At 39.7% G+C, this 15,532-nt stretch overlaps 1 protein-coding gene across 9 annotated transcripts in view; it reads left to right on the forward strand.

Annotated features, from left to right (window-relative positions):
- VPRBP (Vpr (HIV-1) binding protein) overlaps positions 1-15,532 on the forward strand; it is a 64,120-nt gene that overhangs the window by 10,318 nt on the left and 38,270 nt on the right. For 8 of the 9 annotated variants that reach the window (XR_773988.1, XR_773984.1, XR_773986.1 and 5 more), the window contains exons 3-8: positions 5,031-5,148; positions 9,284-9,360; positions 10,069-10,142; positions 11,116-11,229; positions 13,316-13,453; positions 14,455-14,958. Coding sequence is in view for 4 of the 9 variants with exons in the window: in XM_010561563.1 (XP_010559865.1) it covers positions 5,039-5,148; positions 9,284-9,360; positions 10,069-10,142; positions 11,116-11,229; positions 13,316-13,453; positions 14,455-14,958 (1,017 nt within the window). In the remaining 5 variants the exon portion in view is untranslated. Of the gene's footprint in view, positions 1-184; positions 431-5,030; positions 5,149-9,283; positions 9,361-10,068; positions 10,143-11,115; positions 11,230-13,315; positions 13,454-14,454; positions 14,959-15,532 lie in introns of those variants that run through there. The other variant, XM_010561562.1, reaches the window with a different exon arrangement.

Genomic DNA, 15,532 nt, shown 5'->3' on the forward strand with positions numbered 1-15,532 from the left:
CGCCGCGGCCTGGCGGAGGCGCCGCTGTGCGCGGGCTTCCGCCGGGCCTGCTGGGGAAGAGAGGCTCTCCGGCTTGGGGGTGTCCCCTCCGACCCCCCCCTTCGCTAAACTTTAAACCTTCGGTTCGAACGGGCGGCGCCGGCCGTTCCTCCCGTTGCGTCCCGGCGAACGGTCTGCCGGCGCGCGGCGGCGGGCGGCTGCAGGCGGGGGGCGTGCTGCCCGCCGTGTTGGAGCCGGTACGAGCTGTCATGAGCGGCACGCTTCCCTCGGCGCTCCGCCGGGGAGGTAGCGTCCTCGTGGTGTTCGTCCCAGCCGCCTAAAGAGGAATTGGCGTTGAAACGGAGCCTTGTTTTCTTGCCTGCCTTTGTCGGCAGCAGAAGCTTGTTCCTGTTTTTTGTGCTTGACCTGGCAGATCGGCACGTACTTACAGGTTTGTTTTGCAAAAGCAGAAATTCCAGGAAACTAAATAACTTTGTGGGTGTCCCTGGCCTTAAAAGTGTTCTGACCGTAAAAAACGATGAATTTTCAAACAGAGATTTAAAGCAACATTAGGAACATGTTCTGTGTGTGGTAACAGCCAAATTGGAGTCCTGTTAGGGGTTGAAATGGGAAGTTGAACAAACGAGGACTTCCCTCGGAGCTTCACACATGTATGATACCAAACCATGGTTTTATTCTCTGTAGATTGTGAAGATTTTGTTAGTTTGTGGCATACTTTGCTCCACAAGTGAACTTCAGTGTTGACAGTTCATTATGCTTCAGCATTAACTCTGGCATGGTTATTTCAGACTCAACAGGTTTAGGCAAATAGCTGTCTGGTATCTCATCCATTGAAAGAATAATTGTGATGAGAGGGAGGTTTGGTTTTTGTTTTTTTTTTTTTTTTTAAAGAAGTAAGGAATTCTTCATGTTAAACATAAATATGGAAGAACATAGAGATACACTGCTCAGCTTGCTACATAGTTAACTAGATTCCAACTCAGGAGTTCTTAATTTTCCCTTACGGTGTAATATTATTACATTATACTTTTCATCTACATTGTGTCCTCAGCCATGCTTAGAACCATATTTAGGAGCAATATGAAACTTGGTTATTTAAGCTAGGTCAAAGTGTAGTTATTAGAATTTCAGTTAGCTCTACATATGTGAATGTACAAATCCTCTTGTAATTTTTGTCCACATATGAATTTAAATGTGCAATCTTTCTATATAGTTGATTAAAATTGATTATTCCCCCCCCAAGGTATGATTTCTGTTTTTGTTATGTGGCTCTTTCATTTTCCATTTAAATTGCTAAGGTATGGATTTTGCGCTTGTTTCCCAAGTAACCAAATTGTTGGTTTTCAGATTTTATGAATAGATTTGTTTTCATCTAAGAGGTTTCATACTTTAAAATGCATATCTGTATTGAAGTCAGTGCTTTTGGAACCTCATAATCCTTTTCATGAACACAACACAAAATCAATAGGTGAATGACCTTTAGTAGTGTTGCAGTCGGCATGACGCTCAAATATGTTGAGGAACAAAAGGGTGAAGCTAAACTGCTTGAACTGTACCATGTGCTTGTCAAGGTTTGCAGTTAGAGGTCAGTGGGACTTGTATTTCTTTGTTGTTCAGAGGTGTCTGGCTAAGGTGACTCAAGCGCTAAGGTGTCTGAGATTTCAAAAACATGTGAGTACTTTTAGGTATCTGTGTCTGAATACTTCTCTGGGTTTCCCTTTTCTGTCAGATTTTTACATCTCAGTTCAGAAGAGTAAAATGCTTACAAAACATTTGCTATGATATTGGAATACTAAGTAGTGTTTAATATTAAAGCAATACTGTGTGCATCACTGTGTGCTGAAACATGCATACGTGGATTTTCAGTGGGAGTCTTCACAGTGAGTGATAGTTAAGGTTGTAAGTATTTGTCTTTCAAAGTCAAAGCACTTAATCAAAGGATTTATGTTATGTTAATATCAGTCCTATTGATTCTAAATATGATATTTTGACAATAGTAGTGTTTGGAAAAAAAAATTCCATTCTTTAGCTTATTAGATGTTCTCATTGAAATCTGTAGTAGGCCATGATTTTCAAAACTTATTAAAAAAAAATTACCACCTCCCCCCCCCCCGATTTAAATCTATAATGAGTTAGCTGCTCCCTGTTCTTCTATTTCCTGGAGAGCAATTCAAGATTCAATTTGTTCACCACCTTGTCCAAGGGGAAGTAATGAAGGTCAGAGTTGCTCTCACAGGCCACCTTCTCTAACAGCCTGGGTATAGTTCTGACAGTTAGTTTAGTTCATACCGCTTATGATCTTGTCCTTTCTGCAGAGTTCTTCACTTTGATTTAAGATGGAATTCTTGAAAAAAGTGAGCACAGTAGGAATTGCTTTGGTGCTTGTATTTAAAAAGTCATTCACCTGCCATAGTGTTTGGTCCATATATATTTTAATGCTAACACGCATTAATATGAGAACTGTGGCAGTAGATGCTTCTGAGGTAATTTTTGTTGTTGCTGCTGCTCTTTGCAGTGTCATCTAGAATAGTCAAATTTATTTGAATAGGTTGGGAGGGATAAACCTTTGGAATAGATGAGATGCCTTGGCGAGACATTTACTTTCATTGCTGTGTACCTATAGAAAGGGTGGCATTTCTATGTTTTAACTTTATTTCAGGAAAATAGTTGTGTCAGCACCAGTTATTTAGACCCATAATGTATTTTAAGTGAGGTAATACTCCAGGTTTTAGGGACAGCTGGGATTTTTCTATTGTCACTTGGTTATGGTATAGCACTGGGTGTCCCAGAGGGCAACGTGAGCAGTTCCTGTCATCTTCCTGACTTGAACTTTGTTGACCTGTTGCAGGTATTGCTGGACTTTTCTTATTTTCTAGCTGGAATAATTCAGGGTTGTTAGGGGAAGTAAACTATTCTTTGGATTGCAGGAGAGCCTGTACAGGCCTTATAGAAGCTCTGTGGTCACAATGAACATTTTTCTGTATCCCTTGGGTATAAAATGAAGGTGGAGATGTCTGAAATGGTTGAATGCAGATACCGTTACAGCACTTGCATTCTGAGGCTCAGAGTAGATTTGCCTGAATGTTTATCTGTGATATTTAAAAGCTCAGAAGTGCTCCTGGCAAGTGTTGTTCAGTTAATGAAAAAGAGAATGGAGCTTTACGAGCTTGGAATAGTTTTTCTTTTCAGAGGTGTTTCGGGCGGTGTATGTGTACAATCTCATTATGTTTTTGTTGCCTGTTTTTTTCCAAAGCGATTTACACATTTGCATCAAATTTCCCAGTCTAGTTCTGTGATGAATGAATAATGAATGCTCTAGATAAAATCATAATTACTTGTCATTTAGAAAACATCATCTATCTTTATGCTTAGGTAGGTTTTTTGTTAGCATATGCTCACTTCATATAGTACTTATCAAAATGGTGTTCTTTGGACTGGGTGTCTTATAGTCTTAGGTTTATTTTTCTGTGGTCTTCGGGTGATGATTTTTGTGCAGTTTCTGCCAGTTTCATCTTCAGCCAGGTGATCTTCATTTCTTGTCTCCCCTTTAACCAGTCATAATACATTAAATTCAGAAGCACCTATGGGACAGGAGGTCGATCTGTAGGGTTGTTCACCCATTCCGAGTAAGAAAAGGTTTTAAACCAATTAGAGGTATCCAACACTTAGTTATAACATGGCGATGTTTTTCAGAATGAACTTGTGCTATAAATGCTTATGTAATCCATGTTGGTTGACCTATGGCTCCCTTTATAGTCTGTCATTTGACTGATTTCTGAGCGTGTATTTCAGGAGTTGATGTGTATGTCACCGTCTTAAACATATCTGTATGTAACATTGCTTTGGAAAGTTCTTTCTCTGGGTCAGTTAGGACAAATGGCTATTTAATCTCATGGCAGATGGATATTGGCCATGTTATGGCTAATGAAATGCTGGAAATTTTTGTGTGGTTTTGGATGGGAAGGAATTTCTTTTGCTTTGATTTCTGCCCTCCCCCCATCTCCAATACAAGGTCAATTTATACATTAGGATTGGGTGTTCCTTCCTCCAGCAGTTACAACTCTTCACAGCAATCACAGTCTGGAAACTAAGGGCATGGCAGTGTTTTGAGACAGATTTTGCTCTAGTTTTGTCTATTAATATTTCTAGTAGATTTTTATCAGGCTGACAAAAATTGGCACCTGGAAATTTAGAGGCTTAGACAGAATCTAGAGTGATAGTTCCCTTCATTAAATGGTACATTAACAAGTCACTCAGTACTGTAGGGGGATCTCACTTTTGAGGATGGGAAGATAAATCTTCTGTCAGCTGCTTGCAAGTAGAGGCTGATAAACCTGAGGTAATTGCTCCAGTGCTCCCTCCTGTGATCATTCTTCCCTCTTACTAGAGCCACTGGCTGTTCTTGGAAACCTTGAACAAGTAGTGATGCGGTGAGCTGCTCTGTTTCCCAACTACCACCCTTCTGGTGCTCCTTCCACTGCCCACAGCTGCTCAGTGCAGCTGCCTTCTACCTCCTTGGCAGTGTGAAGCTAATATGATTCTTGGCACTTTCACTGCTGTCTGGAGGGTGTTAAACTGGAATAATGACACTGATCATAATCTTGCTGCCCTAGCTTTGTTGTTTCTTGAGTAAATCCCTGAGCAACAGCAAAGGACTAACTCAAGTCTGCTCATGGAATTGAGGTAGAGTTTTAAAAAGCTTCAGCGCTGAACACACTTGTGGCTAGGTGTACATACTTACCGACACGGTCAGGGTTGTCATACACCAGTTAAGACTTGTGTTCAAAGCGTACGCATGTTCTTTATTCTTCAGGCAAAGGACCAGAAAGAGACTTCCAACGTTGAAAGTCAAGTTCAGCAGTATTCTATCACTTAATCTTCTCTTTCTCACTCCTTGTCGCCGAGTATTTACTTGCCCCTTCCAAATGACTTGTAGCCTTTGATTTAGATTATTTCAATGAATATAGCAAAACTGTGTGGGATTTCCAGCTCATTTTGTGCTTCCCCCCGGCTTGTTACCTCTCCTTTAGGCTAAGCCATGACTTCAGGATCTGGGCATGTGGACTCCAAGGCTGAGCTCACTGCTTTGCTTGAGCAATGGGAGAAAGAACATGGCAGCGGGCAAGACATGGTCCCTATTCTCACCAGGTAAGATCTATTAAATAAATTCCTAAATCCGAGTATCTGAGATTACTTGACAGCAGTTTTTACCATGTTTTTTCTGAGGTTTTTACATACCTGATTACCTGTTGGTAATTAATTTTCTTGGTCTGGAAGTTGAACTATAAGTGTGGTATTTAAATACACACAATTTTTGGTAAGAAATTTATATTGCAAAGATTTTACACAGACTGTCTCTAAAACATGAATTTAATTCTCTGGAATAATAGAAGTCAGGGGAATCATTAAATAGTTGAAATAACTTTAGTATTTTCACCTGAAGCTTGTAAAATATTGATCAAGGTTGAAAGCTAAGAGAATGTTGTTCCATGAGAGTGGCAGTGTGGGGTTTGTGATTGTAGTAATGTTGGTCAGATTAAATGAAAGGATGAGAGTGACTCTTTGAATCAAGTGGATTGTATTGAGAAGATTTTATTGAAGCTCATAGGGCATGTTTAAAGTGAAATTTTAAAACTTGATTATTTTTTTTTTAATCTGGATGTTGATTGACTGGCATTGTATTGTATGGGTGAGAAAGATATTCCCTGGACAAACAAATTATTTTTAGATGTGTAGGTACTAGTAACACCATTAATTATAAGACATCCTCTGTTACAAGAGAAACATTTGAATTATCAATTGCATTTGTGGTTTCCCAAGCCAGGCCTCTCTTGGGTAAACTGGTATTACTCTTGCTTTAACAGGAGATTCACAGAAATTCCACCCAATTCCTCCTTGTGCCTCTGCTGGCAGACCTGTGGCCTGCCTAGTGTATGCAGAAGGACTTACTGCACTTGTACATTAAGAGCAATCCAGGTTTCTGTACCGCACTGCTCTGCGTTGTTGGGTCAGACAAGTCAGTGCACAGATTCTGAGCTGGCACTGCGTGGAAGTAACAGGAATTTGGTGGAGCTTCTTTGCACAGATCCGTGCCATGCCTTGCCTAGTGGGCACAACTTTTTTGCTGTTCTTACCACGTTTTAAAAATAGCAGCACAGAAGAGGGAGGTGAGCAGCAGAAAGCCAATCTTAAACACTTGAAAATGAGTAGGTCTCTTGAAAATCATGAGACATGTTTTGTTGTATCTTTGTGTATTGTCTGATTTGTGTCTTGAAGGAAACATATGTGCTATTTCAAGGCTTTTTCTTACAGGCTTAAACAGCAGAAATTTACTATATTCTAAGAAATTTAAAGACACTTGAATTAAACATGTCTTTTCTTGTGTTTCTAGCAGTCTGGCACTTCTTGCTCCCCCTCAGCTCCTTGAATTCCCTACGTTATTTATGCCCAGACAAGTCTGATAACTCTCTTTTCATTCTCCAAGGTTTCTGTGCAGCAGGCAGAGTGGTTATGGATGGTGAAAGCTTGGGTATTTTGGCTTTAGTGGAGATAATACAGATTTATTTAAGGCAGATAGCAAGGTGATCTACTGGCTCTGGCAGAAGTTGGATTTGCAGTGCTTCAGGTATCAATGAAAGCCATATGTCTGTTTGGAGTAGAGAGTTTTAGATACAGCATAGGTTTAAAAGAATTTGCTGGAAGAGATGCCTAGGAATCCTCACCAACTGGTGCTTGTATTAGCTGATGTCCTGAGGCAGAGTAATGCCATTGCATACTGTTTTAGACTTAAGGCTGTGGTCACGCTTGTTGGTGAGTGATGTTTTTTTCTACTTCCTTCTGCCTTCTGAGCTAAATGGAAGAAAACTTCCCTGTGTGGATGGGGAACCGTTAAATGTGATGCTGAGGCAGCCCATGCGCAAGTGCAGTAGTGAGTGTTTCAAAAGTAATAGGACAAGAACAGCAACAGTGTGGCTTGTAGGCCATGGCTGAATTGTCACTTCCAAATAAGCTAGTTTTCTGGATTTACAAACTCTGGAGTGTCAGAAGGTATGAATTGAAGAAATTGTTTGGAAAGCGTGTCAGCAAACAACAGATGTTAAATATATACAGTTTTCAAAAATATTGTAAGTTGAAATGATCCTGCAAGAGCATTAGCTCATAGTCTGGATGCAAGTCATGTTCAACCATTCTGGCAAATCCTGGGAGTCAGATCCTTCACTGCATCCCAAGAGCCTCTTTCATAAAGGGAATAAATCAGCAGCATAACATCACACTTCATCTCCACAAACCAAGTGTAAGCATCTTACGCTGTTGCAATCTGTTGTAAAGGCTCAGGCTGGTCATTAATGCCAAATGATGTCACGGAGCAATATTAGGATGGCTTTATATTATGCCATCTAGATCACTGAGAATCTTGCAAAGTTGACATACTTTTATGTTTACCACTGCCCCTTCCTTCCCCACCCCCAAGTTGAGCTCAGTTTGTGGCAAGTGAAAATGAGGATCTCACTAACTTTCCAAAGATGATTGCAAAGACAGTTGTAAAGAGAAAAAAATTAGTCAGAGGTGAGGGGAAAGAACCCCTACCCAGTCTAAAACCTAGATCTTGTCTGCAAACTCTGAAGTGGCTAAAGAACCAATATAATGCCAAGTGAATGAAGGAAATCTCAAAACCTGAATAGAAGTTCAGTGTTTCTGTGGATTGGTTTTTGTTAAAGCCCTGTGTACCACATGACTATGTTATGAGGCAGGAATGAGCTTTGTTAGTTACTTGACTCTCCTGTTGCTTCAACTGAGAATTGACAAAGCTGTTAATCTAGATACATTCATCCAAGTCACTTCACAAGCCACCTTTGTATGCCTTCATTAAAAGAAGGGTATTGTAAGCAAGCTTGTTTTTTGTTTTTTGTTTTTTCTTTTTGAAAGTAAATTTTAAAGAGGCGGTGCTTTTTTATTTTGGTCAAACAATTGTGATTAATTGTCTCAAAAAACCCCATAATTGGTGATTCACGTGCCTGTTTAATCTAAGCTGTGATAATGTTGTTGTCCCTGAAACCACTTGGCAGCTTCAGCTGGCATGCTGTTTGGCTGCCTACCTAAACAGGATGGACCGATGAGAATGTTATGCTCACTTTCCATGCTGCTTGGCTGTCCTTTTTGGCACATAATCAAAATGCTGATTATCACCTAAAAAGACCTGACAAGTCTAGGGTGCAGCTTCTCAACTCCCCATTTGTCCCAGTTGTCTGTCAGCAGGCACCCCTCAAGCTATTAGTTCTCGTGGAAAAAAATGAGGAGCTGGCAGTGGAGTATTTAAGTAACTTGCTTTTGCCAGAAATTCATGAGAGCTCAAGCTGTGCCACCTGTTAGCAAGGGACACAATTTGCATCTCTTCACATTCAGGCTTACTAAAAGTAAATATTAGAACCCCACAGGATAAACAGTTTGCTGAAAGGTAATTGTCAGATCAGAGATAAGCAGGAAAGTTCTCTGCTCATTCCTGATGAGCTAATTTTCTGTACCTACAATCTGGGCAGGTTTCATAACATTATTCTCTGTCATACTGGCAAGTCAGCATAGTTCAGAGGCAGGACTAAGTATGTTTTTGCCTCTAATTGACCCTGGGAACACAGGATATTTTCTGGAAAGTAACAGGAATGGAGTAGAAGTCAGTGGCATTCTGTAAGGGAAATCCCCTGCAAAAGACAAATATTTTTCCAGGGATTACTGCAGCCTTCCAGCAATTTTCCCTCCCCTATAATAAACTCTGCCTAGATAGCTACCCTGAGGTATTACGACCTTGTTTTAAAATGCTGTGCTGCAGATAGATTCTGCACCCTACTCTAGACCTCAGTAGAAGGGAGGGAATGAGGTTTTATACCAAGGAAATAAGATTTAATTTGCTCATATTTTTTGAATACTGCTCTTTATTTCACCTCAAACTCCATATATTTCTGTGGTGCCACTTCATGGAGAAAGACAGTGGGTGACTACGGAATTGTTTATTGCCTGACCATGAGATAATCTCTTTCTTCTTCATTTTGTTTCAATAAAAATAATAATTAATTCCCTTACTGCTCATTCTAAATGAATTAGAGCATAGGATTTCTTGTGTCTGCTGAGGCTGCTTTTCAGCTTAGGGGAAGGCATAGCTTCAAAACAACCTTCAGTTGAGTTGATGAGCTGTTTTATAGTACTTTGACAGATAGGCTGTTGTGAGGAGCTGTGCACTAGGAGAAGACCGAGTGTGAATTCTGCTCATTTGATGTTATTCCTTCTGCAGAATGTCCGAGCTGATTGAGAAAGAGACTGAAGAGTACCGCAAAGGGGATCCAGACCCATTTGATGACCGACACCCAGGTAAGATGTCCCGAATGGTTTGGCAGCACCAACTCTGTCACAATAGATACCTTGTAATTCATATTTAAGACTAAGCATTTTTTAGCCTGAATGTGCCTAGTGCTGATCAAGGTCTGATCTCTTGCACTGGGTAATTGTCCTCTGTAGTGCTGATATCTGGCAGTTTTGATGTTTGCTGCAAGATTTTGAGGCCGTGGGTAGACTTCAGAGGCTGATTTATGACGTAAGGGTATGATCATGTTAACAAGTTGTAGTTAATGTGAAATAGTAGGTGTTAGATGGGCAGAGAAGACAGACTCAGATTATCTTGGATTTGCTGTTAAGTAAGTGCAGTGCTTTAGAATAGTTACATACAGCCACTGATGCTTTTTATCTTGTTATCCTTAGATTTTTTTTCTTTTCTTTTGGAGATGACTTATTTCCAAGTTACTGGAACACTTGCCTGGCATCTGCATCTTCACTGTCTACGGTTCAATACTATTGGACCACTAAAATACGTTGTGCTTTGACTAGTAGGCATTCTAGGGAGGTAATGCCTACTAGAAAAAATGTTAAGTCAGTGAATAAGTCATATGATTTCTTCTGTAATTTTCCTTCCGAGAAAGGTCCTGCTAACTAAAGTATTCCACAATCAATTTGAAGATAGCAGTTCAGTATTAATCTTGACATCTTGAGGTAGGTAGATAAGTCTTCCTGTTTCTCCCACAGGTCGAGCGGACCCAGAGTGCATGCTTGGTCACTTACTGAGGATACTTTTCAAGAACGATGATTTCATGAATGCGGTAGGTTTGCTCTGAGAACTATATCTGTCAATTCCTGACACCTTCTTATGGTTTTTGTTTACTCTGTGCTGGTTGACCTCAGTACTTGTTTAGTATTTATTTTACTGGTGTTGGGACTATCTCTTCCATAGCAGTGGTTTTTAAAACAGGTTTAAGTGCAACTCATTTGCCACTGTTAAAGTGACTCAAGGAAAGGGGAGTTCATGAGCTGTTCAGGAGTGCTGGAATATGTGTAGTAACAATTGAATTAGTTCTTCTCAAGGTTTATCAGTCTTTTCAAAGAAAATGTAGCTCCTCTAATACATGTTTAAAAGCATCATTAATTCCTGTAATGGAAATACCACTAATTCCAATGCCTTGTCTCTGAATACTTGGAAATACTGGACTGCTTGTAGGAGCAGAGGATTATGTCAGCTCTGGAAGCCTCAGGCAGAGAATTAGGAGGCAAGAGTCTGGCTTTCCTCTTGCATTGCTATACTCTAACATGAGTTAATAGCTAGAATTTTTGTTACCCTCATGTCCTTGAAAGCACCTGTGTCAGTACACATCGCTGTAAGGATTCTGACATTGCTTGCATGTAGCTTTCTGTCTTAAACGACAAGCGATAAGCAAACATAAATTGCACATTTTTAATGGCATCTTTTATGTTAATTTTTTTAGTTATTGCCTTTCATATTTGCACTGTTACTGAACTGCAATTTTTTTTAGGCATTTGTCTTTACATACCAGTTCAAGATAGATATTTAGTCAGTGAACAACAGATCAGAGGGGAATTCTGTTTCTATGAGAAGTAATTTCAATTTCTGAGGCACTGGAGGGAGTGGGTTAAAGGCTAGTCATCTTGAGATCCAGGGCTTACGTACTGACGTTTCTTACTTTATCATTTTGCTGCTGTGGCACTTGTAAGGCTTTTGCTGCACTGGTTTTGGTCAGAGTTGAATTTCAAACCAATACTGTTCCTGATCTTCTCTAGCTAGTGAATGCTTATGTGATGACAAGCAGAGAACCTCCATTAAACACTGCTGCCTGCCGACTTCTTCTGGATATCATGCCGGGACTGGAAACAGCTGTTGTCTTTCAGGAAAAGGTATCATCTGTGTTAAGGCTTGGTTTTTAAGTTTGGTGTACTACGTACTCCAACAGTTCTTGCCATAGAAGAAACCATTAAAAAGCCATATTGAAATCCTGTCCGTGGGAGACAATCTATTCAATCTTACTAATGGTTTGGGGCTTTTTGATCTTGGCTTGTTCAGCTGATAAAATCTTGGGTATTTTGCAGCTTTCAAGGTATAATGGGACTGATTCAGAGGAGCTGGAACTTAATGTAATGTTTTGGGAAATGTCATAATTTGAATTGTTATTTTATAGGCCTGTGAATGAAGCAGGCCTTATAGAACATGAAGACTTCCTGTAGGAGTCTTGCCTAGTAATCCCCAGTGAGAGCAGAGTGATAGCATTATTAGAGCTGAGTGATAAGCAAGTCATACTTTAACTAAGCAGTCGAAAATCCACATGCTTTGTGGGGATTATCTGGAACTGTGATGGACAGCTGAATCAGACTTCTGTATGTTGACAAGTGTGGTTTTCTGAAGGAATGCACAGAGCTGAAAGTGAGGAGAAAATTGATTTCACTCCTGAGCCACAGTTTCTTCATCTGTAAAAGTTCATGTAATGTTTTTTTGAAGTTTGGAGATCAGGTAGTGCTTTATATAAAGTTCTAAATAAATTTCTTTACTATTGGAAATATGGATGTGAACTCTAAAGCATGATAAAAGGAAAGAATAATGTGCTTCCTTTGTGAAGGACTGAATTTGAGATCTTTGTGATCTGTCCACAGGCTATGGCTGTGACACTTTGATCCCAAAAAATTAAAAGCATAAGAATAGTTCCCTATTTGTGGAGGATATAGCTTTTCTCAGAGACTAAATCTCTCTGTAAATTGAAATTAAATTTTTAAGTTAAGTTTTGCACTTAAGGACTTCTTTACTTTTTGACTTGCGAGTATCTAGCGCTCTGTTAGGGCACGTTGGGTTCCTGTAGTGAGGAGGCTTTCCTCCCAATGCAAATCCGTTGGGAGAGGGTACTGTTGTTGCCAGAAAGACTCCCTCTAGCGGCCAAGGTATTTCACATCTCATCGATTTTTTTATATTTTAATGACATAAGAGCATTTAAATAATAATGCAGTTTTCTTTAAATATATAACAGGCAACTCTTTAAAAATCTGTAAGCTGCGAGTTCTCATTGAAATATATGTCTGTTCATTATTACTTTTAACTGATCTTTTATTGTGTTGTACCTATGAATCAAATTATGTGCAAGATTCCTGTCATGAAAATGATGTGTTGTTGTATGATGTTTCAAAATCCAGTAGTGATTTAGAGGAAAAAGTTGAGGATTTCTTTCTAAACCATTGTCCTTTTAATTGACTTTTAATTTTTAATTAACTCTTATCCAGCCTTTTTAAGAAAAGTTGCCTGGCAGGCTGTGTTCAAGCACTGCTGATTTTGTTACTATTAAAAATGTTAAACATATTTAGCATTAAGATTTTCACATGTACAGATTGGTATACTTGCATGCATTTCTCTTCTCCAAACATTATGGATTTCTGACTATGTTGAGAATTGTTCTTTTGGTTGGTGAGCAGTCATTAATGTAAAGAGTTCCTCTGGCACCAGGTAGCTTGCTTATTTAAGTGACTTTTCAATTTAGCCCTAGTAAGCTTTTAGTGAAATACAGGAAATTTAGCCAAATTCCATTCTACTTGGTGTAAGTTCAACACAGCTTCTTTGAAATCTGCTAAATTGCTGGAGATTTATATTAGTGAAACTGACAGGAGCTTTGGGCTTGTTTGTTTCAAATAATCAATTTATATCTGTAGTGTTTTGCTACTTCCTAGGCAGTAGGTTGACTGGCCACTTCAGAAGATTTTTGCAGGTGTGCAAATCCTGATTCCAAATATCTGATGCCTGGGAATAGTTTTCTGTAGCTTAAAATGTTAGATTTATTTCTTTTTTTGGTTCCAGATATTTTTGATTCATCACACAATTGGTAGGAAATGCCTGATCATTAACAGAGAAAGGGAGAATTGTTACCAACAGATGCTTTCACTGTGACTGAGAAGTTAAAAATGAAATATAACTGTTGGAATTGCTTTCTTATTTTCTTCATTCTAGGAAGGCATAGTTGAAAATCTCTTTAAGTGGGCGCGAGAGGCTGATCAGCCGCTAAGGACATATGCAACGGGGCTGTTAGGAGGAGCTATGGAAAACCAAGATATTGCTGCAAATTACAGGGATGAGAACTCACAATTGGTAATGATCTCCCGATCACTTTCCTTTTTTAGAGGGCAGATACCTTTTACTTTTTTTTTTTTCTTTTGGGGGGAGCTCACATTTGTGAATTTATATGGTTCTTGTAGTGGTTGCAATAATATCTGTAAGAGTCAGCAGCTTGCTTTCCATCCTTTCTTGACCATGCATTTGCTGAGGCTGGGGCATGTGGCCTGATTGTTCTGTTATACCAGTTATGTTAAAAAATGCCAGCTGAAACCTAAGAAGGTAAATACTGTACTTTTAAATGGGACTTATATTCCTAGCTTCCTTAAAGAAAAACTTTCAGCAGCTTTACATCTGTAACTATCACATATCGTGATTTATGTACCAGACAGGGATTTTAAAATAAAAGGTAAATCAACATGGGGACAACTTAATAGGAAATTGCATTCACTTCTGTTCTAAAACTTTAACCAGTTTAGTGTTGATTCTGTATGATGTTTATCAGCAATGGAGATGACTTTCAGAAGAAGGTACAATAGGGAAATTTGTCTCCCAGGAGAGTGTACAGTGTGTCGAAGCATAGGTGAATTCTAATTCTTGCACAGATAAGGCCCTTAAAAGTAAAAGCGTGACCATAGGTTTTGTGGAACTGCAATTTATCAAAGCTGCTGCTTGGGAAGGGAATGTTGCCTTTATTCTAGGCTAGGCAGAGATGATGGAAGGATGGTGCAAGCTATTATGTGGTTCTGTTAGCACCAATATAGCTCATCTGCTCTTAATGGCTTTCAAGCCACTTCTTTCTCGTTCAGGAGACTGGGTGCTGATATTTTTAGAATGAAAGTAGCTGTAGCAAAAAGTATTGGAGTTTTCTTATTCACTTTGAAATCATTATTTCTCTGGGCAAATGTACACCACAGCAAATTTGACACTTTGTGCTGTGGAGCTTACTGTATGATAAGAACAAAAAGTATGGCCGATGCGAGTTCTATGATCAAAGCAAGAAGTGTGTTCTCATGCATGCTTCTTTTCTGAAACAGGTGGCTTTGGTGCTTCGACGGCTACGAGAGTTACAGGTTACTGAAATGACTACAAAACAAGAAAACAAGCGTCCCAGTCCTCGGAAAGTGCCATCAGATCCTCTGCTGCCTCTAGATGAAGAGGCTGTGGATATGGATTATGGGGAGATGGCAGTAGATGGAGAGCAAGAGGAAGTTTCTGGTGATATGGAGATCTCCTTTCATCTTGATTCAAGTCACAAGACCAGTAGCAGAGTAAACTCTGCTACAAAGCTAGATGATGGGGGACTGAGAAAAAGCAAATCAGGGAAACAGCATGAAAGAGATGGCTTCCGGAAGGCCAAGCAAAAGCTGGGCTTCTCTGCTTCAGAACCAGAGCGGATGTTTGTTGAACTGTCCAACAGCAGCTGGTCTGAAATGTCCCCGTGGGTGATTGGCACTAATTATACACTTTACCCTTTGACTCCCGCCATAGAGCAGAGGCTAATTCTTCAGTACCTGACTCCCTTAGGGGAGTACCAAGAGGTGAGCATATAAAGGTGGGAGGAAGCACTTTGTGCTTGAATTCTCCTGACAAAACTATGAGTGGTATTGTGGGAAAACATTTGCAGAACTGTTACATTGCTGTCTGATGTTTCCTGATACGATGAAGATCAGTAACCTTTCCTGAGTTGTTAATGACTTTCAAATTGATGAAGTCATTAGTTTGAGTATTACTTGGTAGTTAATACTCAAACCTGAACCTAGCAGGTGTGTGGTCTAGTAGTTGGAGCATGGCACTAGGAATTTTATTCCTGGTTTCTGTTAAATTTGGTGATTGTTTACATGACACAGGGCAAGTCACTTTGTTTGAAATACAGACATTTTTCCTGTTTCCTCTGCGGGATGTGATAGACTCCTGCAATTAAAAGTCTGAGGAAATAACCTGCAATTCTAAATGAAGTGGTTTGTGTAACCTCTGCAGTAGTTCGGATGAGAAATGGCAGTGCCCATGTTATGCAGATGCTGTTGAGAGCTGTTTTGACTTACATGGACAAAGTAGTTGGGCAGGGTCAGATTTACCAAAGCGTGTTTCCCTTTTCCTTCCCCCTCCCCCCCC

The sequence above is a fragment of the Haliaeetus leucocephalus genome, unplaced genomic scaffold, assembly GCF_000737465.1.
Source record: "Haliaeetus leucocephalus isolate CR32 unplaced genomic scaffold, Haliaeetus_leucocephalus-4.0 Scaffold148, whole genome shotgun sequence".
In the NCBI taxonomy this organism is placed as follows: Eukaryota; Metazoa; Chordata; class Aves; order Accipitriformes; family Accipitridae; genus Haliaeetus; species Haliaeetus leucocephalus.